This window comes from Anolis sagrei, chromosome 5 (assembly GCF_037176765.1).
Source record: "Anolis sagrei isolate rAnoSag1 chromosome 5, rAnoSag1.mat, whole genome shotgun sequence".
Classification (NCBI taxonomy): domain Eukaryota; kingdom Metazoa; phylum Chordata; class Lepidosauria; order Squamata; family Dactyloidae; genus Anolis; species Anolis sagrei.
Window position 1 is genome coordinate 71262199 of NC_090025.1, and position 27628 is coordinate 71289826.

At 37.3% G+C, this 27628-nt stretch overlaps 1 protein-coding gene across 1 annotated transcript in view; it reads right to left on the reverse strand.

Annotated features, from left to right (window-relative positions):
- The window catches only part of TUSC3 (tumor suppressor candidate 3), a 171657-nt gene that overhangs the window by 50645 nt on the left and 93384 nt on the right, over nt 1-27628 (reverse strand). Inside the window, exons 3-6 of the mRNA XM_060778557.2 lie at nt 27501-27618; nt 25551-25691; nt 23350-23490; nt 12706-12795 (exon numbers count right to left, since the gene is read on the reverse strand). Of these exons, the coding sequence (XP_060634540.2) occupies nt 12706-12795; nt 23350-23490; nt 25551-25691; nt 27501-27618 (490 nt within the window). The remainder of the gene's footprint in view (nt 1-12705; nt 12796-23349; nt 23491-25550; nt 25692-27500; nt 27619-27628) is intronic.

Sequence of the window (27628 nt, forward strand, 5' to 3'; positions counted from 1 at the left end):
AGGTAATTTTCTCCCTTAAAACCCCTTTAAAATTAAAGAAAGACACTAATTACAGTTGGGACAGACATCCCATTCTGTTATCAACAAAATTGTCTCTAGATCTCCACCCACTTTCTATCAAACTGTAAGTACCGCTTAATTTTTTTTACAAGAAAAATAACAGAGACATACACACACCAATAGCTAATAACCTTAAAGCCATGATTACACGCATAATACACACGAAAGTAGCTCTACTTGGGAGCAGAATGTATTTCAGATATTTTTGATAAACTACATCCAACTACTTTGGTATGGCTTAAATTGCAGTTTCATCAGCATAACATGCAAAATATGGGTCATAACTCTGTGTAACACAGCAATTGAAAAGGAGATCCCTGTAACACACCACTGCTTCTCCTACGCTATAACTTGCTCATAAGTCTAAGCCAGTTCTCAACCTATGGGTCCCCAGCTGTTTTGGCTTACAATTTCCAGAAATCCCAGTCAGTTTACCAGCTGTTAGGATTTTTGGCTGTTGAAGGCCAAAACATCTGGGGACCCACAGGTTGAGAACCACTGGTCTAAGCAGAAAGAAATGCCCATGAGGGTATAACTCATTCTGATGCATGCAGATAACTTGTTATGTTAATTAAGTAAAAGACTGCAATAATATACATCTTGCCCAATTTAGAACTACGTTTTACCTCTTGACTCCTTTGCTTTTATTAAGTATAGAATAAGTAATGTTGTTCTATCTACAGCAATTGCTGTATTTTATTGTTTTTACCAGGGGGTAATGTGAATTTATGATGTTGTGTTGATTGTTTATTGTCTACTCGGATGTTTTGTTTTGCACTTGTTGTATTTGCATATCACATCTTGAGTGTTTTGTGAGCCGTCCTGAGTCTTCTGGGAAATGGTGGCGAGATATAAATAAATAATAATAATTATTATTATTGTTATTGTTATTATTATTATCAAAATACAGTTCATCATTTGGTTCCAGGACCCCCATGTGGATACTAAAATCTGTGGATGTGCAAACCCCATTACAAAGAATGGCATAATAAAATGGTATCCCATATATAAAATTGTGAAGTGGTTCTTTATTTCAGTGCATTTTTGACAGTTGGAATATTTATACTTATACAATTTTCTTAACATGCCTATCAAAAATGAGTTCTTTTCAGTTACTACTGATAAGCAAACAGATGTCAAGATAGTTGTCAAGATACTTCAACATTATTATTTTGTTGCTAACAAAAGGAAAAGATTTCCCCAGACAAATAACTGTCACTAGAATATTTAAGTTGGATTACATTTGAATGAAATTAGAGATCTTAAAAAAGATTTGTTATTTATCTAATAGTGCATGGCTTTTGAGAATGCATACAGACAGATTGAATGCCAGTTTTTTTCAGCTTATTACCCATATTTTCAATTTTTAAATAAACAAATATCAAGTAAAGTAGGCAAAGAAGTAAAATGGGATCAAACATCAAAATGCAGAATGTTGTTGTGCAATGGTAGGACTCAAAAGAAGCATATTGTCTACAAACACATGCACGCACACACCACCTTCTACTAACTACTTTACAGCTTCAAAGTACATTTATAAATGTGGAGCCGTTGCATTTTCAAGTCCTAGAAATATCAGAATGGTATTATGTAATCGACAACCCGGGACATGATGTGATTTACATTTTATGATTCTGGGTCTTTTTTCCCACTACAGAAATACAGTAATAAGATTCCACTTTAATTGCTATGACTGTATCTTATGGAATTTTAGGGTTTGTAGTTCCATGAGCAACTACAGCTCTCTGGCTGAAAATTCTTAATATTCCTTCCTGAATTGTAAATCCCAGTATTCCATAGGATGGAATCATGACAATTAAAGTGGAATCATACTGTTATAATAGTGTAGTGTGAGAGGACCCTCCAGGCCCGTAGCCAAGATTTCAATTCCGGGGGGGGGGGGGCTGAGTTTTTTTCAGGGGGGGTTTCGGGGGGGGCTGAGTTTCGGGGGGGCTGAGTCTGAGTGAAAGAGGGTCTACTCTAGCAAACCTTTTGTATCATTACCCCAATACCTCCAATGCATATGGGATATATTGAGTATGGTGATCAGATCATGATATGAATAAACATAACAGTTTAAATAATGCACCAGTAAGGCCTTTTCGCAAACCACCATGAGAATTTTGGGGGGGGGGGGGCGAAGCCCCTCAAGCCCCCCCCCCCCCCGGCTACATGCCTGGGACCCTCTATGTCACACCTGGAGAACATATCATGTATTTATAGGAACAAGGGATGGGGATACGGTAAATTAAAATGCCTTGTCAGGGTACTGAGCTCATGTTATCATATCACTGATATACAGTAAACACAATAACCTTGATAAGGTGGAAGTCAGTAGGAAAAGAGGAAGACCACCTTACAGGCCAATGGACTCAATTTGGAATTTGTAAGATCTGAGTAGCATTGTTATAAACAGGGTAACTCAAAGTGTTTATAGGGTTGCTATAAGCTCAAGGCAACTTGACAGCATTTAACAACAAAACTCAAGATCCAAGGTTGTGCTATCCTGAAAAATTCATTTTATTACTTTGGGGAAAGTGGATGTCCACCAAATATGCCTGAACACAACATTAGCATTCTCTCATGTAGAAGGAATGACATCAGCTGCAGAATTTATAGGATACATTAAATTTCTCATTTACCAAATTAAATTGGAATGTTAATATTTCATTAAAGGAAATAAAAAAATTAGTGTAATCTTTTATGGGATACAAAAAGTGCAGAACACACACAAAAGGAGTGGGGAGAAGTATGTTTTATATTGCAAAGGTACCAACTTAAATAAGAGAAAATAAATAGGTATCGAATTATACTGAACACTTTTAGTTAACACAGCCCAGAGCCTAGTAAATATATACATATACATACATACATACATACATACATATATCAGAGTTGCAGCTCCAAGTGTCAAATATGGTTAGTGTTATTGCTACAATATGCCTTCCACATCTTCTGTGAAAGTCAAAATGGCATTTCTTTTAACCAAGAGAACACTCTTTCTAAATGTCTAGGTCCTTCTCCAGGACTCTATGGTTATCTCCTTCTGGAAGTTGACCACAGAATTTCACTGAAGGACCTAGAGATTCCTGGAAAGAACATTTTAATCAAACTGTGAATAATCAAAACCTGCAAAACTCAAAACCACAAATTTGGAAGGATGACTGTTTATATTTTGTACACGGCAATTATAAATCTTTACTGATTTCAGAAAAATAGCTATAATCATTTCTGTTTCTCTTATTAGACATTTTACTTTTAAAAATAATATTAAACCCTACAGGTCACTCTACCTTCACCTTCTCCTTGCCCTTCCCTTTCTTCATGGTCCCAAGGGTCTTTGAAAGGTGAGGCGAGCAGGTGCAAAGGAGGCATTTCGCCCTGACAGTTGTGTGTGTGTGTGGAGGGGGGGGGGGGAAGGAATCTCCCTGCAAGCTTTGCAAGTCCTTCTCCTTACTCCCTTCCAGCAGCTTCCTTTCCTTCTCATTCCTCCTTCTTATGCCTCTTTCCTTCTCTCCCTCGTTCCTTCCCCTTGAACTTGCCACTTGCCAGGCGATCTCCATGGCCGCCATGACCCCTTCTTCTTAACTTTCCCCCTCTTCCTGCTCGCCTGCTGCGACAACAGAGGAAAGAGAGAAAGGAAGAAGGGAGGAAAGCAAGAAGGAAGCATGGGAAAGAGGGGAGAGCGTGCCTTGCATAGCCCAGGGGGAGAGACAAAGAGAGAGAGATGCAGCCTCTTATCTCCCTTCCGCTCGGATCTTCCCCATGCCTTTGCAAAGGTGGGCACTTCCAAGTTTTCCAGCCCTCACCAAGCTTCTGAGGCAAGAGAGAATTTAAGGACCCACATAGAGGAAGAGGAGGAGAAGGCAGAAGCACAGGCAGCAGTAGCAGATGGATCCCAGGCTCAGAGCCCGTTGCAGCTGTTTCCATCACAACCTTTTCTGCTGGCTGGTGGGGATGATAAAGCCAAGCAAAACAGGAGGGAGCCAGGAGCTGGGGGGGGGGGGGGGGAGTTCCCGGCCAATGAAGGCCTGTCACAGAGGGAGGACAGTTGGGAAGGTAGAGTAGGATATCTATATTCCTACATGTGGCCACTGGCATGACTGCATGGAGCGCCCTTACCTTCCCGCCAGAGTGGTACCTATTGCTCTACTCATATTTGCATGTTTTGGGACTGCTATATGAATTAAAAATCATTTTCTTTCTGTCTATCCATCTTTTACAATTTGGCAACATACACGTTGGCAGAGCAACAGTGAGTGTGTATGGGTGTGTGGAGTTGTGAAAATATAGTCGAATTAATGCACATGCAATATCATCCCACAACAACCCCTCAAGACATGCACTCCAGCAGAGCCACTTATTTCCCGCGTGACTGTGTGTATTTACGGGGAGAGTTGAGGAAATATAGTAAAATTAACACACATGTAGGTGTTCTCCACAACTTCCTTTAAACACAGACATTGGCATATCCACACATGTGTGTGTGTGTGTGTGTGTGTGTGTGTGTGAGTGTGCATGTGCTACATCTCCCCCCAAAGAAAGAAGGAGAAAAAGAAGGAGGGAAGGTTGGCCACAGCAATACGTGGCGGGTACAGCTAGTGAATGAATGAATGAATAAATGAATAAATAAATAAATAAAATTACACATTTTCTCTACAAACTAGGACTTCTGCTATTTTGGGTAAAAACAAATACGAACATCTTCCACACATCCCAGCATCCATTTAACAAATTGGAACTAAGGATGCAAAGTAATTTTACAAAGCTCACTTATACACATTTATAATGTAACAAATGTATAATAAACTTGCTTGCCAAAAAAGGAGAGTCATTAACTATAATGGTGCGACTAATTTAACAATTTTCACTTTATACGGTCTTCGTAATTTATCAGATTAATGACCACAACATAACTGTGTTGTACAGAATCCAATACTATAAGCTAACCCTCTCGTAGAGGCTTAAACAAGTTCTCAATAAATAATAGATGGCAAACTAAACTTCTTTTTGTTTGGATGTAAGAATGATTTCTACATGTCTTTTCCTGGCGCAACATTCACACAAGTTCTAAATATTATTTTATCAAGTACAGATCATATTAGAGTATGAACGATGGCTAACTCTATCATGATCAAGACAGTGCTAAACAGTGTATTTTAATGTTGAGATAATTGATTTTAATGTTTGTATTTGTTTATAGTTTATTTATGTTCCGGCATTGAATGTTTGTCATTTGTATGTTGTGCTTCTGAGAAGGGCGGAATATAAATGTTTTAAACAAACAAATAAATCACAGAAAACCATTTCATTTCAGCTTTAAATCAAGACTCTAAAATACATTTCTTATTTTTTAAAAGTAATCTTATTAGGGAAAGGGAAAGGCTAGAAATAAAAAAAAATCACTGTCAGTTTTGAAGTTTTTGTAATTAAGAGATAAATTGATACATTGTTTTTATGTTTTTTTTTAAAAAAATGGGAACTTCACTCTGTTCTCTTAGAACAGGCATCTACTGACTTTGTTCTTGGAAGATGTCATTTCATTAAGCTTTGTGACCTTTAACCATACATCATTATGTCTTGCTTCCTGCCCTTGACAGAGGATAGCAGACTTGCTTCTTTAAACACAAAATGGTCAAGACTTCGTAAGGGCTGAAGACATCCACATTGGAAATGTAGTTGAAATATATATTATTACCAGGTAAAGAGAACTGTGGTCAGCCAATGTCAGGCAAACTATATAAATTAATAGAAGATAAAGTTCCAATTAGTAATCAGCTTTGAATGGTTTGTTGATCTGGCAATTTCTGGATTTTCTCTGTATAAAATAGTGTGGCCCAAATCTACTCCCAACTAGAGTAAACCCAATGAGTTTGTTTCACCTAAATGTGTCAGCCTACCAAGCTCCCATTTTTTCTACTGGTTCTTCTCTAGTTGGGAATAAAATGGGTTTTAGCTTCTACATTTTTTAATTCTATTATTTATTTATTTATTTAATTAATTATTTATTTACTTCATTTATATACCGCTTTTCTCAGCCCTTAGGCAACTCAAAGCTGTTAACAACAGCAAAAATTCAATGCTAAACATTATAAAAACAGTTAAGGGACAGTTAAAACAGTAGCATAATAAACAATTAAGAATCAATATAACAAATCATTAGCGTCTCATCAGTAGAATCAAGATCCAATCTCATCATCCGTTGTTCCGCGTTTCTATATTCATTACACTGCCTAATCAAATGCCTGCTCGAACAGCCAGGTCTTCACTTTCCTCCGAAATATCAATAGGGAGGGGGCCGATCTAATATCTGTAGGAAGGGCGTTCCACAGCCAAGGGGCCACCACTGAGAAGGCCCTGTCTCTCGTCCCCGCCAGGCGTGCCTGTGTTGCAGGCGGGACTGAGAGCAGGGCCTCTCCAGATGATCTTAATGTCCTAGCTGGCTCATAGGAGGAGATGCGTTCGGACAAGTAAGTTGGGCCTGTTTGTTTCTTTTGTGGACTGTCTTGGAATATTTAGCCTAACTCATCAAAACAAACAATGGGAAAAGAAAAGAAGGATTAGAACCGTATTTCTAAGATGTGGAAGGCAGCCAGCTATGTTCCACATCTTGTCCACAACATAGAAAGGGAAATCGGTTTTACATTTGCCATTTCAATCATCTGCCATAGCACATATATAAGAAGAACAGAACTCAAAGATTCATTTCTAAGGCAAAGAGACAAAATTATGGCACTGTTTGTCCTCTAGCCGAATTACTAAGCATTTCAAAATCAGTGATGCCGAACTGCAGTTTCTATGCTTCCGTTTAGCTCTCTGTGGGTGGAAGACAGGAAGGCAATATCATGTACTAGTCTTTACAATGCATGAAAAGGAAATGCAGTATTTACAATTATACAGTTTATTTAATTTAATAAGAATAATATGTGAAAAAGGTTTTACTACTATACTGAGAAACACTTTAACAATTTTCATTTCACCTGTGGTTAACTGCCGTAGTTCCAGTAACTTAAGTAAAAATTTGAAATATTGGCTTTGTATAACCTTCCATTTTCAACACATGATTTCTCCATCTTTCTCTCAGCCAATAACAACCTTTTTATTTGAGCAGGCATTTGGTGACTAACTATGCAGTCCAGTCTTTTAATGGAATTTCTGTTCTCTAGTTTGTTATCATCATGATTTAAAATGATTTCATATGATAGTGTAATTTATTGTCATAGGCTTTCACAGCCGGAATCACTGGAGTGTTGTGTGGTTTAATTGTTTTTAACGTTTTTACCATTAGATTTTTTTTACATCAGTGCTTTTAAGGACTCTGCATGGAACCAGCAGGGTTTTTGTCTGTATGTTTTTACCTTAATTTGCCTAGGACTTTCAATATACAAGAAGTCCCCAAGTTATGAACAAGATAGGTTCTGTAGGTTCGTTCTTAATGTGAATTTGTATTTAAGACAATTTTTTAAATTGCAAGCCCAGATTTTTTTTATAGATTTTGATAGCAGAAGACATCTCATCCTTGTTCTTAACTATGAGTAGTATATAATTCATGTTTGTAACTCGGGGACTGCTTGTACTGTTTTCCTTTCCTCCCAACTCTCAAGGGACTGGCAGTTAATACTTTTTATAAAAAATAAGGTGACACAAAACTATTTTGCCATTTTGAATACTGCAATATTTTTCAACTGTTATGCACTCCTGATGAGGGAGAAAAGGGATTTATTCTAGCTGCTTGGCAGTAATAAAAAGAATTTAATGCAGGGACAAAAGTGCAAAAGAATAAACATGAAATATTCTCACAAAAACATCACTGATAAGACTTTAAAAACAAAGTCCAGAATCTCACTGACATAAAGCCAGACTAAATATTATAGTTTCCTCTCGCAGGCTTTCAATGTTTCACCATGATCCTTCTCTGTGATCGCCCCCCCCCCCCCCCGGCATTCTTTCCTTAAAGAAATAGAAATGGCCTCCTCCTTCCTCTCCTTCAAAAACAATTAAAAACTCATTTCTGTACACTGGAATATGGAGAGGAAGATGACATTCACTCAATAGTCCAGTTCCGAATTCGTCACCATACTCTAACTCAGTTTTGGAGTTGACCTTGTTGACTCCATCAGCCGTATTACCTTTTAATAATGATTTTAAATGAGTGTTAAATGTTGTTTATATAATTTATGTTTAATATTTATTATGTTAGATGTAGATTAACGGGTTGCTTTATGTTTCTATTTATGTATTGGATCTGGTATTGAATGTTTGCCATCTTTCATTGTAATCTGCCCTGAGTCCCCTTGGGGAGAGAGGGCAGAATATAAATGAAATTTTTAAAATTATTATTATTATTGTTATTATTTATTGTAGCCTTTTTATTATACTTGCCAGTTTAGAGGAGGGTGAGACGGTGTGACAAAAAAAGAAAAAAGAAAAGAAAAAAGATCAAAAAGGAAGTGACATACAATACAATATAAAATTCTTTATATTATTTCTTAGTGAGGTGAGAAACTTTGCAACATGGGTAGAGAATCTGGCTGCTGTTCCATGCTTTGTAAATAAATCTGGATGCTCCTGGAATTAGAGGTACTTCTACACTATAGAATTAATGCAGTTTGATACCATTTTAACTATGGAATGCAATGGTTTGTAGTTTGGTGAGGTATCAGCACTTTTTGTCAGAAAGGGTGAAAACCTTGTGAAACTGAAGCTCTCATTATTCCATAGCACTGAGCCAAAGTATTATTTGTAGTGTAAAAAGATATTAATTCTACAGTGTAAATGTAGTCTAAGACCCAGGCTTTTATATCTATTGGTACGTGTTGTAGTCTCCAATGTCTCTTGGAAGATGAAGTCCATATGCTCATTGTATACAGTCCTCCATTCTATCCCAGAAGATACCATTCTTGAGCAAGCAAACAAAACAAGTCACCATATGAGTAACTATCACACCTTGCAAAAAGTGTCAAGAGAAAGCAAGGGAAAATATCATGCTTTTTATCTAGGCTGGAAACTGGGGTGAATCTATTAAAACTGACAATTTATTACACATATCATACACACACGCATAGACACAGACTGAATTAATTGTTAGTACCAGTGTCTGCTCCCTGCCATCTCTCACCCTTCTGTCACTCTACATAAAAAGCATAATAAATTAAATAGTGAAATGGAGTAATGAAAAAAATCTGAGCTGTTCTAAACACAGTGTTTTAGTGACACACTTATTTATTACCTCTTTAGTCAAAGTTCTGCACAACAAAGCTGCCAGACCAAATGTGTCATTTTCTGTCATCAATCAGCTCCTATCCTCCTGTCACCAAGTCGATCAGTCATCAAATTCAGTTCTTTGCCTTTTTCCCTTACTCTAATTAAGATATGAGGCATCAAAGAAAACTAAGAATGGATTTCCCTTCGCAAGACTAAGCAAATTATTCTTTATTAACTGGTAATGAGAAAGCTTGAAAATGGTGGGAAGTGCAGCTTGCTGTGAAGCGGGTGGGTGGACGAGGGAGAGGCAAAGATAAATTAGATTTTATGTAGGCTTCCAACTCAACCACTCTTTGGATAAAAAAAAACAGTACACTTCATAGAAATAAAATACTTTTCTGTCATAGCCTTCAAAGTACAGTGAAAGAATGTGGGCCATCTCAGCTTTTCTATGTTTGGAGGCAAACCAGGCAAAGGAAGGTCTTTGTGTCAAAGCCTTGACATTTGGTTTTCTTGTGACAGCTTCCCTTATTATTTTCATCAGTTTTATTTCTTCTCCTTTGCTTTTTCATCCAAGCGGGAAGCTCAAAGAGGCATACGCTTGGAAACCCACAAAACATAAAAAGAAAAAGGAAGATAAAAATACTGAAATGTCCCAATAGCTACCTGGATCCTCTTTTGAAGTCAGAAAGCATGATTATGCAACAGCAGCATATGTCTCGGGATGTGATTCATTGGACATAATGATAACTGTACATTTGCTGGACCAAGCAATCATCCATAAAATTATATCAACATGTTTATACTGTATATTTTTTCACTATCTTTTAACCTTTCTTTGTAGTCATTCATTGGTAAACGTAAAGTTAGAGCTTCTTTTTTGTTACAGTTATATTATTTCCCCCGCACACACTTCACACAGGTCATAGTTCTACAAAATGTCCTCAAACAGAAGACAATATGGAGGTGAAAAAGGCAAGGTCTGCAAATCAATCACTTTGACATGATTTTCTTTAAAAGACTATGGGTGAGCTCAGATGCGATCATATCAGGGAAGAGGCAGTGTGCTAATGTCCCTTTCCAAATGGCTTTTGCTGCAATAGGAGTGGCTAAATAAACCACAATTATTTCTGTGCATGTGTACTATGATGCCTTGTAAAGCTGGGCTTATTTAACTCCATACTACCTTTCCCCAGTTTACTTCTCTTAATTCCCTATATCCTAATAGAACTATCCGGTCTGTCTCTTTTAATAAGCCAACAATAACAAACCATAGGTTGTTCTTTTGGTCAGACTACAGGGTTCAGACATCACAACAAACAAACCATGATTATGGGAGGTCATTCAGGGCAAAGTATGATTGTCTTCCAAGGATAGAGTCTTGGCGGTAAATAACTGTGAAAGCCTATTTTAGATCCACATCGTCTTTCACATTGAGGACATAGATTTCCAGACTGAAGGTGGTCATGACAAGGATTTGCTTGATGCACTTTTCTCTTGGCACATTTCTTCCTTTCACACTGTATTTGTGCCTCTTCAAAATCCATAGCACTGTTGGTTACAGCTGACCTCCAGTTACAACACTCAAGTGACAGGACTGCAAAGTTCTTGGTGTTTATGCCACAGTTTTTAAAGATTAGCTTTAAGTCCAACTTTAAATTTCTTTTGTTATTCACTGAAATTCTGTTTTACATTCTTAAATTGAAAATAAAGTAACTACTTTGGGGGATGGTGATCAGACATTTAAATGACATGGTTGATGGCAGGGAGGCTTTGTTACAATATTGGTGGCTTTTGCTTCTTCTAGAATGCTGACATTTGTCCAGCTGTCTTCCGAAAGGGATTTGTAGGCTTTTTTTTAAGGCAACACTGATGGACTCTTTTCAGAAGCTGAGAGTTATGTTTGTAGATGGTCCATGTTTTGCATATAATAGTGTTGAATGGAAAATAGATTTATAAATAAACATCTTGGTCCCGATCCTCAAACACTCTATGCTTCATTCATGATCCAATGTCCATGTTTATTTAGCTGCCATTGTTTCTAGCAACATTGGCTGGATAGGATACAAAAACTGGGTAAAATGCAAAAGTAGTTTGCACGTGATTCAATAAATAAATAATACACTTCATAGCCTTCATCAATACACTGATTTTTTTGCAGTTCTTTGCGTCTTCCAGATCTTATATGTACTCTGATGAAATAGATACACATTCTCAAATGGTCTTGCATATACACTGAAAAAATAATATTACTAAGTATGAAAAATAAATGACTATAGCATTTTCTATATTTCATAAAATAGTTTGATAATTTTTGTTTTTCCTACCATGTCTGAAAACCAAGAATCACTCAAGATGGAACAAGACACACATGGACAGGTTGAACATGCACTAGGCATAACCACACAGTTTAATTAGTTGGCCAGAGTACTGACAGCTCTCAAATATTCACTATATAGAGATCTATAGCAGACGACTGGTGAGAATAGAGTTGGAACGTTTTTCTGCATCCAAACACAGATACTTTAGTCATTAAAGGCTCATTTTCCTTTACATTGAGATAGATGGGTATGGCAAATTCAGAATACAAAAATATACCAATAGTTGTAAATTTCATTCCCCTGCTACCTCTGTGCTGAAAAAAAGAATGTTTATATTCCTTGGGAAGTTGACTTTCCCATAAAACTCATCTAATGAAAAGGGTTATTTTCTTTTTTGCCTTTTCCTCCATTCTGGCAACTTTTGACAGCTTCTAGAACCCAGACATATATTTTAAGAAATCATTGGCAAGTTAGATGTTCTTGGCCTTTTTTTTGTGGTATGAGAAGAATCTAACTGCCTAAGAATCTGTGACCCAAAATACACTTTGTCATAAATAGGAAGCTCTTACAGCAATACTGAAGGATGTTGGTAAGCTTTCATTTGCTATTATTGTTTATAATCTAGATCTATTTTCCATTACTGTAACCAATACATTTAATGTCATTCTTTTATACTGGGGTTCTGGTAGTTTTCTGATTATGCCTGAATCTACTTTGAAGGAGTTCTGAGCAGTTTAAACTTCGAGTAGGACAATCTGGATAAAGTCCCCTGCCTGCTATCATACAAAAAAGGTATCAGGGAACTATAAAACATTTTAAATCCCATGGAGAGATCCTAATGTTTATACAGTTTATCCAACTGTTAGGAAGGTTGAAAGAAAATAGATAGACATTAAACTGAAGCAATTTTATGTATTGAACATCAGTTACAGATATTAGTCTGCTTAGGTTCACTGCACAGTCCTACAAAAGAGTTCCACTAAGTTTATGTGCTATCAAACTGTTCCTTAAGGTAAATAATCTTCACATATTTTCATACTCAATTCCTTTACCACTTGAATGTATAGCCCTCTGTGGTGATATTGTTCTTTTTATATAGTGGTACAATAAGAGCACTTACCACTTGCCCATTCTGAGGATTTTTATGAGCATATGGGGGCCCACGGATATGATTCCACATTTGGCCTGAAGTCATTGCAAAAACGACACACTGAAAAGAAAGAGAAGACACCATTCAGAGAAAGAAAAGAAGGCAATATAGGTCAACAGGGTTGTGTTCCCAGGAAATCTGTCAGTAATTAAGAGACATTTCAGGTTGGTTCCTCACTTTAAGATTTGTGCTACTACAGTTAAAACAAGATAGGAAAAGTGGAAGAAAGGGAATGAGGCTGCACGGGTTGGGTGTGATGCATCCAAGCTTCAGAAAACAAATGCCAGCCTAAGATCATGTTGTATAGAATCTCTCTGATGATTTATTTCCACTATCAGTAAAGAGTTATTTAAACTCAGAGCTGGATTGAATTACCATATTATATTCATGTATAAGTTGATCATATGTGTAAGTCAACAGCAGATTTGGGGGGCAAAATCATGTTTTTTTTTTTTAAAAAATATGATCTGCGCCTTCCCAGATTAGGAAATCTCCACCACCAAGTCCCATAATCACTTTATCAGAACCAATGATCGCTGCACATCGCACATCGCACTTGCCCTGGAAGCCCTATATACACCTCCTGTCACATCAGCACTTTTAATCTTGTACCCATTGCTCTGGCCCGGCCCAGTTTTATTGTGTTTAGTGTATTGTGCCTGTTGTTTATTTTGCTTTATTCTGTTTTTAATTGTTTGATTTGCTTAGATTGTATTGTTGTGTTGTGTGTTGAGGCCTCGGCCTGTGTAAGCCGCATCGAATCCTTCGGGAGATGCTAGCGGGGTACAAATAAAGTTTAATAATAATAATAATAATAATAGTCAGGAGTCATTCTATGGAGAGGAGAAAACACCAATACTGCTTCAGGGGGGCAGCCATCACTGCAATTTCCTTAGAAGACCAGCAGCAGATCTATGGCAGTGAAAGTGGCTCAGTGCTTCTTCTAGATTCTCCTGGGCTGGACTAAGGATGCTTCCAGGCAGCAGTTAAACGTGTGACAAAGTGGGTTTAAAAACCTGTTTTGGTGTGCATTTAAGTCCCCACACTGCCCAAAAAAACCCCAGGGCTTTGTCGGTGGAGTGTTTAGATGCCATTGCGGTAACTACTGTGATGGCACCCAGTCACCCCGAAGACCCCCAAAGAAGCCCTGAAAACCTAAAACATCTTTTTGGGCCACCATTATGATGGTCCTGGAGTCCTCCAGGCATGTCATTTCTATGAGCCAGGACTCCAGGACTACCATAATGGTGGCCTGGTAAATTGTTAAGTTTTTAGGGCTCCTTTGGGTATAAGTCTAGAAATATGCTCTTTCAGGGAGTGGTGATTATGTGACAACAGTGAAGGACCAAATTTTGTAAATTTTGATGGATGTGTCCATTGTGTGAAGAAACAAAAACAAAATTCAGCAGATTTTTTAAACAAAAAAAGAATTCTGTACTATTCTTCAGTGGAAGTTAAATTAGCTGAAACATCACTACATTGTAAAAGAAATGTCACTCTGTCTTATTCTGTTCAATTGGAAGTTTCCCTGATTCTGCCAAAATACAATATTTTCACCAGGAAAGCAACAAAATTCTGTGTGAAACTGAAAAGTGTTGATTGTTTCACATTATTATTTATTATTTATTTATTATTTATTTGCTTCATTTTTATACCGCATTTTTCAGCCTCAATCGGCGACTCAATGCGGTTTACAGTGCAATTTATATAACAATGACAGTTAGATTAAAACACAACATACACGACAGACAATACAAGACAAACAACGTGGTCATCAACGCCTCAGTAAAATCAGATTCCGTTCTCATAATCCTTCTACCATTCCTTTGTTCATTTATACCGTCTTCATGAGTTCAGTTGCCTTGTTGACCGAACGCCTGTTCATAGAGCCACGTCTTGACCCTCCTCCGGAACTCCAGCAACGAAGGGGCCTGCCTGATGTCTACGGGTAGGGCATTCCATAGCCGAGGGGCCACCACCGAGAAGGCCCTGTCTCTCGTCCCCGCCAGCCGCGCCTGCGACACAGGCGGGACCGAGAGCAGGGCCTCCCCGGACGATCTTAACATCCTCGTCGGTTCATAGGTGGAGATGCGTTCAGAGAGGTAAGCAGGGCCAGAACCGTTTAGGGCTTTATAGGCTAAAGCCAGCACCTTGAATTGTGCCCGGTAGCAGATTGGTAGCCAGTGGTAGCCATTACAGTCTATATCCTATGAATATTGTAAGCAAGCTTCCCTCTGGTCTATTTCTCGGGAAAGTGTAGCACTTCATTTCCTTTGTCATGAATTAAATGTATGGCCATGACAGCAAAGGAATCTCAGTTAAGATACATAAGATATTTGGTATACTGAACTAAAAGAGAGCAATGACAATCAACATCGAGAGAAAGAGAATAAACAATACGTTTTAGAGTGTCCACTGAAAAATTAAAGGAATAATGGAAATCTATGAAGAATCCATCTGATGATATGGGCTGCAGTTCATGAAAAACTAGGTCAATAAAATGTGTTAGTCCATTAGCCAAGGTGATATATGCTTCGACTATATCTAGTTTGGATTACCATAATACACACTATGTGATGCAGTCATAGGTAAGAGAAAATTTTAAGAAATCTAAAATGCCAGGTCCCACCTCCAAATTGGTTACAGGTAATGTATAACCTGCTTATTAAAACAGCTTAATTGGCTATGAATCCATTCCCAGCCATATGGGAAATACTATTAGAAATAGCCGATCAGTCTGCATAGGTCTGCTGGAGAGTGGAATGCTTGTAAAATAAATCATAGATGAAAAGGTTTGACACCACAGTCTTGAACCATTGTTTTCTGGGTGCTGAAACATCAAATAGATGGGAGAAATATTTTTTTTCCTGGAACATCCACTCTTTTTTAAGCCAGGTATGGCAGGGGTGACAGAGCGCCTCATTGAAGCCCAATGTCACCCTCCATTATTTTCCCCTTTAAGACACATCTATGTCAAGACAATGTATCAGGAAAAAAGTCCAGGACAGAACTGCCTTCAAGTTCTCCCTGCAAGTATGTCAAGATGTACCAGTGGTTTAGAGGGAAAATAACGCAGGCTGGCAGATTGTGAACACCTCAGCACTATTGGACAGACAGTGGCAAAAAGTACCATCACTGTGGTGGTGGTGATATGAGAAGTTTTGGGATTGTATTTTCACCACTCACAACCAATTCTTGGATCATAACTGCTTGCAAAATGTTCATCAAAAGGTGACAATGTGTGTAGAGATGATTCCCTCTGCACCAGTTTATTCTATTTCCTTATTTTCTGCTAAGACTTTTGTAAGTAACCTAATTTATTAGACTAGGAATGTGAAGAATATTTTTCTGCTTCCAAATATTCAGTTAAAAAAGCTATTCTTGCAATGATCATAACTCTCTGTCAAGACAATTTAGATTTGCTTAGATTCTTCACTATTTAGGAATTTCGTGCTCAAAATACTCTCTAATCAAATGCAGGATTTTGTGATTTTCTGTACAGTAATATTTTTTTGCACAGAAAGCAGCATTCTCTGGAAAAGAAACTTTGTGAAGAAAAAGGTGCCTTATATACATTAATTCTCCCTTTCTGCACAGAATGACAGAAGTCTGAATCTAAATTATGTTTAAGACTATGTCAAAAACAGATAAAAGAGGAATATTTATTAACCCTTGCTATAGGCTTTACAAAGTTATAGTCCGGTTATGATTAATGTAATTCTGGTGTCAGCACCTAGCTATCTAGGTCAGTTGCCCATGTCACTGCCCACAGTGATTGCTAGTATCAACACTCGCTTTGGTTCTTCTATGATCCATTTTCCCAGCCACACTATTATCTAGCAAGAGGTGATGGATCTTAGAAGCCACCTGTTTGTTCAATCTACCACAATGTGTAAAGCAAAGCAATAGCAAATTTAAAAGATCAGGCAACTCCCCAATGTAGCCACTGCTGCTAAGTGTACAGCTGGATTGGGGGCTCATACCATGAACCATTGTGTGGATGAAGCTCAAGCCTCAAAAAGTCATTGTTTGTTTGCTTCCCTTTAGATCACCGTTGTGCTATTACCATCCACGTTGACATAGAAAAATGGCAACACCATGAATGTGGAATATTGAAATTAAATCAATATGCCATACCTATGAGTGTAAGAAAAAGAAGGCATTGTGGTGAAGCTCCTATTATCTCTCTATCTATGGAGGGGAAAGGGTATTCCATTAGCAATAGGGATGAAATGGATCAGACTGTTTCCTTCACAGTCTGTATGGACCCAAACAGGTTAATGAGCCTGTTAGTCATCCTAAGGTTTAGTGAGGCTAAAATAAGCATATTTATGCTAATCCCATTCCCAGGACTGAGAGAGAGCTGCAGGCAGTTGAGATTAGATATTTTTGAGACTGCACACAAACTTCCAAATGCAAGACATCCATTGACCGATATGAATCATGAACAGAGTGGTTTTGACTGCCACATATCAACTGCATAGCAGCCTGTTTCAGCTGTTTCAATATACCAGATTGAGACTTCTTCTCACCACCTTAACAAATTAGGTATTTAAATGCAATAGGCTAGAACACAATTAATGTGGAAGCTAACGGACAACATTCATGGGCCATTTGAATTCACTTGCCACCTGGAGGCAAAGTGAGTTCACATCATTATATAACTTTTCCAAATCTGCATATGGATTATTAGAGCAGTTCAATGTGTGGAAACAGGGAGAAATTTGCACTCAAAAGCAGCTCTTTTCATTTTTCCCCTCAAGTGGTTTTTAATTTTTAGAATGCTCTCATTTTATTTCCTTTTTCATAAATGTGTTTAGTGCATCTCCACTAATATTATATCTTTCAGCTGTCTTAGATTTCACACAATACAAACCACAGACTCCAAGGGCCCAGAAGTAACTTCTTTTAAGTAATTAGTTATATATATGTAACTTAATAATTCATCAGTTATTCCGATTTTGGAAGTTAAGCAGGGTCAGTTTTATTTAATACTTGGATGGGAGACAGCTAATGAATGGCAGGTGTTGTAGGCTATATTTCAGAGAAAGGAACTGGCAAAACCACTTCTGTGGATTCCTTGCCTAAGGATACTCACACTAGTAATTCTGCAGGTTCTGTTCACAACTCCATAGAAGCCTTGTGTACTTCAGTATAAAAATAAATAATCAAACCCTTTCCTATTTTGTAATATATAGCCACTCTTTATTTCAGTAGTTTGAGCTGCTGTGCCATGATAAAATTTAATGTAGGGTGTATTTTTTAAAGCCATCAAATCCTCTGAATCCCATTAGTGGTGCTCACTCTGATGCTGTTATCCAATTTGTTATTTGCCACTAATATCTCTGCATATGTTCAAATCATTTTATGGATGTTTTATGGTCCCTAATAATACTTTTATTCCACTCTTCATCCAAGGAGCCCAAGAACTATATTTAAAGTTGACCCATTTTATTCCAAGAAGGGAAAGGTAGATTAGCTAAGGTATCTTTAGGTAATTACCAAACCTGCCTTCAAGCAGAACGACATGACTGACCAGGAGACTGGAACAAAGTTCCTTTTAACACAAATTCTGTACTCAATCTGCACTCAGCAATTGTCGTGAGATTGACGCATGGTGAAGAGAAGATAGATCAAGAAGAAGGGAGATGAACATAGAAAGGAAGTTCCTAACACATTGCTGCCAATGTGAACCCCTGTCATCACAAATCCTTCTAACCTGAATAAATAATTAAAAAGAACAAAACAAATTTCACAAATTTCTCATTCATTAATCACAATGGGTGAACATTAATCAGGGTCAATATTTGTGAAGCGGAATTAATGATGGAAGTGAGTGCTTTTCCACCATTGCCATCACCACCACCACTGCTATTTCTGTTTTTACTTAGAAGAGTCATGTGGCCATTCCATTTAGATAGATTGTCTGGGAGAAATAATTCCAAATGAACGCTGGCAACAATTGCTTTTTACTGACTCAGTAACTTCTCTCTGATTCTGCTGCACTGTGGTCAGGGGCAGTAGTCTCTGTCTGTACATTTATTTCACTTTGGAGTAGCTTTTAGAAGAACTATTCAACTAGTGACTACTGTTTAGTGCTCTCACATCTTGCTGAGAAACATGTCAGACTACTACAAGGCAAGCGGTTTGTGGCCTTCATGGACCTGAAATCAGCATTTTATTTCATCTCAAGAAACAAACTATGAAGAAAGCTGAATAAGACATTGAAAGACAAGACTTCTAGGCCTCATCAAGGCCTTTTACAGGGGCACCAAACTTCAGATCAGATGTGGCAACCTGGGCCAACTCTCTGGTGACATATTCATGTCCAGAGGGGTATGTCAAGGATGCATCCTTGCCCCCACCCTATTCAACATATTCATAAATGATATGGAGGATACCCTTCTGGACTCCAATGGTCATTTGCCCAAGGTTGGAAATAGAAAAATCCCCTTACTGCTTTACGCAGATGACGCTGACATCACCTCATGCTCCAGGGCAGGTCTACATTACCTACTAAGGAAATTCTTGAACTACTGTTCCCAGAACAACCTAAAAATCATCTATGTGAAATCTAAAGTATTTGAAAAATGATTTCCCCCCTGTCCTTAGTCTCTTGATGGGCATATCCTAGAACAGGTCAGAAGTTTCCAATATCTGGGGCTTTTTTTCACCACAGACTGTCCTGGTCTACTTCCATTACCCTCAAAGCTCATGTAAGCAGTTCTGCCATTTTGTGTTTTAGTGGAACATTACACTATGAAACAGAATTAGAAAAAATATATTTGAAAGTGTCATTTACAGTTGAATCGTGTTGAACTTACTTAGAAAGTCATTGTTATACTCCATAATCTTCGTTTTTGTGGCTGCCACAAACTATGTTGAATTGTTTGAGACTCTATGACAGTGGTTCTCAACCTGTGGGTCCCCAGATGTTTTGGCCTTCAACTCCCAGAAATCCTATCAGCTGGTAAACTGGCTGGGATTTCTGGGAGTTGTAGGTCATAACACCTGGGGACCCACAGGTTGAGAACCACCGCTTTATGAGATATTCATTGAAAAACTATAGAAAAATGTGCTGTAGGATGTCTCACGAAAACAAAAGTTTTGCAGTTTAATAGACTTTTTCCATGTTTTTATGATAGAACCAATTAGGAAATGACATTTATAACCCAGAAACAAAAATGGTGTTGGTTTAGATGGAACAGGACAGTAACTGAGGTGGGAGATCACCGAGATTCATCTTCTGACCATGTCTTCCTGACAACAGGGTAAAATTATATTTCACATTAGACTTCTCTAGTTTTTTACATACTGTATATCACATTTTGATGTTAGCAAGTAGCCCAGTGTCTCTCCACAACAGGAGTATGCAGTTGTGGAAAGCTAGGTGGATGCATTAGCATCTCCCTGGGAGATATTTGAGGGTTGCATTTGCTCCACAAAAATAAAATTGCTTCTGGGACATTTTGACCATGTCTTGAGTTTTTAAAAAGCCCCCTTATAAATTGGCAGAAAGAGTCTGCAAAATGTGGTGGAAAAATGCTCCATGCCCCTAGTATTTTGAGACATAGCATAGCCAATCCATCCATCAATCAAAATATAAAATAAAATATAAAACACAATAATATTTTGGAATTTCAAAGTATGTTTTTGACCACCATGGGACCAGAGGGTCTCTGAATGTAATGGAAAGGCTCTACACAACTGTAACAGTGCAGGTGGAAGCAATCTGGAGAAAAACATATTTAAAAATGGCCCAAAAGAATTTTTGACCACTTGGGGTTTTTTTTCAATGTCAGTTATAAAAAAGGAGAGATGTCTTAGATGTCACCAATTACTGAAGAAATACAAGATTTGTCCATCAATGCAGAGGAAGAATATTTGCAGAATATGCAAGATTGTTGGACTGGATTGTCTGCTTATTTATTTCTTCTACTCAGAGAAAGTATACTGGCATACATTTCACAGAGACTAATGAAAGCCTCCAAGGAACACTCATATAGACAAAATATGGGAGATTTTAGAATGAAGCTTTCTTTAAATATTACCATGTATTTTCTCTCTCAAGTATATGGGCCCTTTGAACACATAGCAAGAACTTCTTCTCTGCTGCTTAGCTGCTCTCAGAGAAATACTATATTGTCTTGGGCCAAGTTAACATGACTGTAAGCATCTTCAAAGCTTTACTGATGAAAGGAAGCTTGCTCAATTGGATTCTCTGAATTACACTCCCAAAAAGAGACTTTGTATACCATGTTCAAGAAAATGCATGACACAGTATTCTATTTGAGATTTCAACAAGTAATCACATCTGCAGCAGTTAGGTGAAGCCTAAGGTATGGGTGGGAATTTGAAGGCCCCTGTGAAGAAGGCCAGATTTGGTTGGTGCCGGCTAGTTTCATTGGCCCCTCATCACGTAACAAGGTTGGGTAAGTAGGTTATTTAAAGCCAATCTGCACCTGTCTATCATTTGTCTTGTGAGTAAGCACTGTGTGGCACCCTCCCCATTAGATAGTGAAGGATTGACTCCAAAACCAGTCCCTGTATGTTTTGGGAGATGGGGGCCTGTAATAAGGGGCTATCCTTAGGAATGAGGGTTCTCACTCTTGAAAAACTATGAGATTTGGGATGTCCTTCCAGTGATTATCGCCAAAAGGTGCAGCCAAAGAAATTTGGTTGGCCTTGGGGATCTATGGTGCTCATATGCCCTGGGGTGGTCAGAGGGAGTGACACCTAGCCAAGGACAATTCTCACTAGGTGGCTAATAACTGAAGAGTTACATCTTTATAGGTAAATTATTTAACTGTGTTTTCATTCATAGATAGTTCCAGATGTTATAAATAAATAGGCCAAGAAATGATCCTTCAGATCCATTTTCTGTGTCTGGTTTCTTTATTTTGTGGTGGAAGTTCAAATTCTCCAGAGAGCAGGAAAATGGCCATAATAATAAAGAGAGGCATACACCGTTACTGTCACGTCATTGTCTTATCACAGAGCTGGAAGAAATACATTTTGATATATCCAAAGTCATTAGTTGCAATCTAATTTTGTCAGCTAAGTGGAGTTAGTTCTGGTTAGCACTTGGATGGAAAACAGTGAATGAATATGAGATACTGTATGTTGTATTTCAGAGGAAGAGACTGGCAAAATGAGCTCTGAGTTTTCCTTGCCAAAGAAATCCCTTTGGGATCCACAAGATTTCCAAAATTCAAATAAAAATATGGAATGTTTTTTCCTTTTTTTAAAAAAAACAAAACAAAACATGATTTACACATTGTGCCAATGGTATCAAAGAAAAGCCGCAGCCCAACACTATTAGGATACCTGGAGGGAAATATATTTCCTCTTGTATTTTGTATTTCTATCTAGGTGATCCAAAGGCCTCTACATTTTGGGTATACTGCAAAATATTCTGTATATATTATTCAGGTATTAGTCAGGTACTGTATGCTGTATCCAGTATTAGTAAAGGGCTGATTTTGAGTGGCTGATAAGTCAGAAGTCATTATACACAGAAGGAAAAGGGCCAGTATCATCTCAGGAGGCTAGTAGCCCCACTGCCACCTTTCTACGCGGCTACTGAAAAAGGCCAGAAAAAGCATTGAGGTGGAGAAAATCAAGGGATTAGTGCATCTTTTCGGTACTTCTGTCAGACTATTACTTTTTGCCATTCTACTCAAAAAAAAAAGGAGGCGGTTCCATTTTTGATAAAGGTTAAAGTGTTGTATTTACATTGCCCTGTGGCTAAGCTGAAGCAGGTTTTTGGGTTGATCTTTTACTAAAATTTCTAGATGTATACATGAGCATATTCATTCATTGTAAATTTATTGCAAAGGTGGGTAAAGAGGCACTGTTTTTAGTGACAGTTCTCTTTTGTCTTTAGGGTTGTAGATTTTTTTTCAAAATCAAGGCATAAAAAATAATATAATAAAAACTAGTACTTAGCAGTCCAAATTCACTGTAAGAATAATGAGTGTTGAAAATTAAATCAAAAATTTCTTTTAATTGCAAAGATTTAAGTAGCCAAAGTGATATTCTTATGGGACAACTAAAGTAAATGGCCTCAGAGGAAAGTTTGTAGGAGAAATTCTCCAAAGTCCAAAACATGAAGTCTAGAAAGAAAGGATGGAAATTATACCTGGTACAATCAATATGATTTGCCAGGTTCTTTCATGTCAGCTTTTGGAGAGCCTAGCTCTGTTTTACAAATTTCAGTTAACAAGACACAACATTAAAATAACCAATAAAATAGCATAATCCCTGTTTTAATTGCATAAACATTGAACGTCAAGTTCAAAGCAACAGCAAGCTGAAAGTGGAACCTTCATGCCTTTGAACTTTAGAAAAGAGTGTAAATTTATCTAATTTCTACCAACGATACTGGAACCAATTACAATTAGCCAGGGTATTTGGCAACCTCATAATTTCATGCCCTTACCAAGCAGTTGTGGATATCACCCTTGAGGTTTGGCCCAGCTGTTCCTGTTATGATTTCGTAATCAATTCAGCCTATTTATTAATGCAGTGCTTTCTCATTAGCAGTGCAAATGAGACTTGTTATATAAACAAATAAATTATTGAACTTTGAAACATTTTCAGACATCTGCATACCAGTGCTGCCATTGCCCAGCCAGTCTTGTTGTAGATGAATTCCAAGTTATTTCGCCGTAAGTAGAGCAAACCACCAACCAGTGATACTAGGAGGGCCAATGCAATAGTGCCTGAATAGTTTGGCGGCCTGAACACTCTAATCTGCAACAGAAGGAAAAACACAGCACATATTATGCCACTTATATATAACAGTGTATACATATACCATTCAAGTGAATTAACCTTGCATATAGGTTACTCAAAAAACAATGACACACACATTGTAAAATACATATTTTTGATGTTTTTTTCTGAGGGGAGAACAAATTCTTTTAAAGATGATAACACACAAAGAGTCAAAGTCTTGTCCTTAAACAGACTTTACCCTAGAACAGTCAGGTAACATTATATAAGCTTTTAAAAAATAAATAAGCTAAATAAGGCATTATAAACTGGATATTAAATATACTAAATTTCTTTTTTCAGGAAGTATTTCTATGCACACATAGCCTTCTTGTCAAAAGGAAGAACAAGTCTGACTTTGGTAGAAAAGTATCCCCACTATATTTTTTTACATGAATAAAAATATTTTCAAAATCATATTCTAACTTCTTGGTTATTCACTTCTTCCTAATAATCAGAAAACATAATTTGTGAATTAATAAAGGACAGTTTGATTCCAGTTGCCCTTGCTGTTGGGGCCAGGAATTACTGTGCCAATACATTGTACATTGTATTTAAGCCTCTATAATGGCACAGTAGAAACTGTCAGAATGGGCTAAAAATATTCACCACTCTGCAGCATAAGACATCTTTGGCAAAAATAATCCTACCAGAATTGCCTCTATGTGCCTCTACATGGATGGGAAGACTGCCAGTGGCATAAGATTCACCAATAAAAGAAAAAGGACATTTTACTATAATGGTGAAAAAGAGATAGGTAATGGCCAAGAAGAGGAAGAATGCAACATCACAGCTCAAGCACTAGAAATGAAATTACATTTTTTTATATAGAAAACCTAAAGACATTCAGTTCACTTTTTTTTTTTGCAATCTATCCTCACTTGGCAGGATATTCTCCCACACATAACCTGATTGTCACTAAGAAATGCAACTTATTGTCCTAGGAAGATTCTATTAAGAAGTACAAAGTGAAATCTTAGCAACTAAGTTCATAGATGCTGCTTATATATTGCTTTTCTGCAAATTTTTATATTGCTATTGTGTGGATAATGCTTTTATACAGCCTAGCCATTAGGTGGCAGTGGACTTAGTTATATCGGGGTAGATTCAAGAGGGGTTTTTTTTGCTTCTAGTTCCTTAATGCTAGAGACAGAAAGAGATCAAGAATAACATGAGCAGAGTGCCCTCTAAGCCTTCCACAATAAGCATTAAACCACACTGAGGCAGTCATACATCTTCAAAGTACTATAGTATATACAAATGATGTAGTCTAGCAAAAAGATTGTTACTCTAAATTAGGGAGACAAGATGAATGAACTTCCACTGGGAAGTTCTCCCATACAAGATCTGGTGAAATGAAAGAGAGTTACATGGCAGCAAAAAATCTCTTATGCGGTCTTTATTCATTTCAGTCAGTTTGTATAAAAGAACTCCCTGGTGAGTTTTGTCCCATTTTTTTTCAGACATACAGATAAGTGTGATTTGAGAAGTGAACTCAAGTTCCCCACCCATTCCTTCTCCAACTGTGTCTCACTCCTTAGAGCTGTTTTATTGGGATTCTCTCACTGTGATACATTGCTAGATTAATTCCGAAAATATATCAATTTTACCTTTTAAAGAAATAGTTTCATTCCATATTTTTGCCTGTATATAGTTAAATAAGGCTTTTCAGTATATTTACCATTTGCACATCTATAGCATTAAAACCCCCTTCAGACCTGCAGAGTTATTACTTGCAATAAGCAGTATTTCAAGTATGTGCTCACATTAATCAACTAATTGGTACACTATATTTCTCATGTTCTGCTAGACGACAGCCAGATTAATATTTTAGCTTCTGATGCAAGACTGAATACTTATTTTTTTCTTGGTTACTACAGTGTGATGGAGTAGCATAGCTGGTATTTTTATTATTATTTTAATAGTTTTTTGAGGAGCACTCTTAAGGGAGCAAGTCAGTAGGTAGTTCCAAGGGTCAATTGTCACAGAACATGGAGATAAGTGTGAATCAGTCTCTTTACTTTTGTCGAGTGACTTACATGAACATCAGTTCTGTCAGCTATCCACTTAGCTAACTGTTCTGCTGCGAATCCAATTCTCTGCAGGTCAAATGTGTCAGCTCTCTTGGGCTTACCTTTTGGAGGGAAATGCATGAACGTGGGAGCAGAGTTCATATTGAGCTACAAGAGACAATGAAGATGCCATCAAATATTAAATAAGCATATCTGTTCTTTGTCTTTCTCACCCTTTTAGATAACAGTTACAGTAGCTTTAGAACACAGCATGTAAGCCCCAATCTATTAGGTAACACTAAAAGACACAGGACTTTTATGAGAAGCTACTGATGTTATATATGTGAAAGAGTCTGAACACTCAGAAAGCTATATAAATACTAAATGTGACCATTATCTTTCATTAATGAAAATAAGAAATATCTTATTATACCTACAATAATAATAATAATAATAATAATAATAATAATAATAATAATAAATCTTTATTTATACTCCGCCACCATCTCCCCAATGGGGACTCGGAGCGGCTTACATGGGGCTGAGCCCGGACAACATATTACAACAAGATAAAACCAGAGCATTAAAAATAAACAACACCATCAAAATTACATAAAGGAAAAAATTATAAACATTCCAATAAGCACAATCACAATAACAATGGGAGGGCCACACATACAGGATAAAGCAAGTAAAAGACTCTAATGAGATAAAAATAGGAGCAAGTTATTTGCAGGGAACTCATAAAAACACACAGAGTTGTGAAGCTAAACTTCCCATTTGGAGGGTGTGTGGAGAGAGCGTTGAGGGATGCAATGGTGGCATTACAAGATTCTAATGCATGTGAATTAATATGTTTACATTGAATTTTGAGAGAAAGGAGGGAGTAAGGAGAGCACTCTGCTACCAACAAAAGATTGTCTCTAATGCTACGTATATACATGCATGGCCACCTTCATTACCAAGAAAGTATGTTCGCTACACAACAAAATTATGCTACATAAATACATTATTTAAATGTTGCAGTTTCTAATTTTGCACTATTATCAAGCTTCATGTTAAATAATTGAATTTATTCCAGGTACAACATAATCTCTACCTTCAGTGGCAGCTCAATATCTTATGAAGCAGCAAACTATGACATACAAGGAAATTCAATTATTTTTGGTTGAGGGAAACATTTCAGAAGGCAACAGGCAGCCTTGTGGAACCAGATCACAAGTTGTTTTGTGATCTGGGACAAGGTAAATGCAAACACAAGTTTGTTTGTGTTTTAAGTCATTGGATCAAGAGACATGCTTCTATGTGAACTAAATTGCTCCAGACCATGGCCCTTATCACTTTACACAATGATAGAACTTGGATTCTACTTTAACTACTATGGATCCATCCTATGGATCTCTTAAATTTGCAGTTCTAGGAGTGGCATTTAGAATTCTCAGCCATCTTGTCCCCCATGAAAGTACAAGCCCCAGACTTATATACAAAAAGCAATAACAACTAAAATGGATTCATAATGATATAATTCTATATCATGAAAGAGCATCACGTTTCGCCTAAATTTCCAGTAAAGGCAGCTCACCTTTTTTTTGGGGGGGGGGGGTCAGATAAAGAAGGGCTCGTACACCCCAACTTCTTTGCACCCACCTCTGCTCTCAAGCATTGCTCAATCTAAACTGGACTAAACATCGACATACATTAATTTTTCTATATAGTACAATAGTGTTGTATATATTCATCTTTAGTGCCTCACCAGGAAATAAAGTATGATGCAAAAAAATCCAAAAACAAAACTAATCTCTGCTGTGCTTATACTTAAAAAGCATACGATGATGATGATGATGATGATGATTATTATTATTATTTAAGCACACAGAATATTTCTGATATGTTAAAACAATGAAGTGCAGAAATATATCCTTTGAAGAAAGGGATTTACACATAACTGTTTTATCATTTAGGAATTCATGCTCTCACCTGCTGAAAAACGTCAGCACCTTCATCATAATCAACGATAGTGAAGAAAAGTTTGTTTGAAAATGCTGAAGAGTAGCGCCATGAGTTAGCCAGGACTTGGTATTCTTCATTAGCCTGCCTATACATGT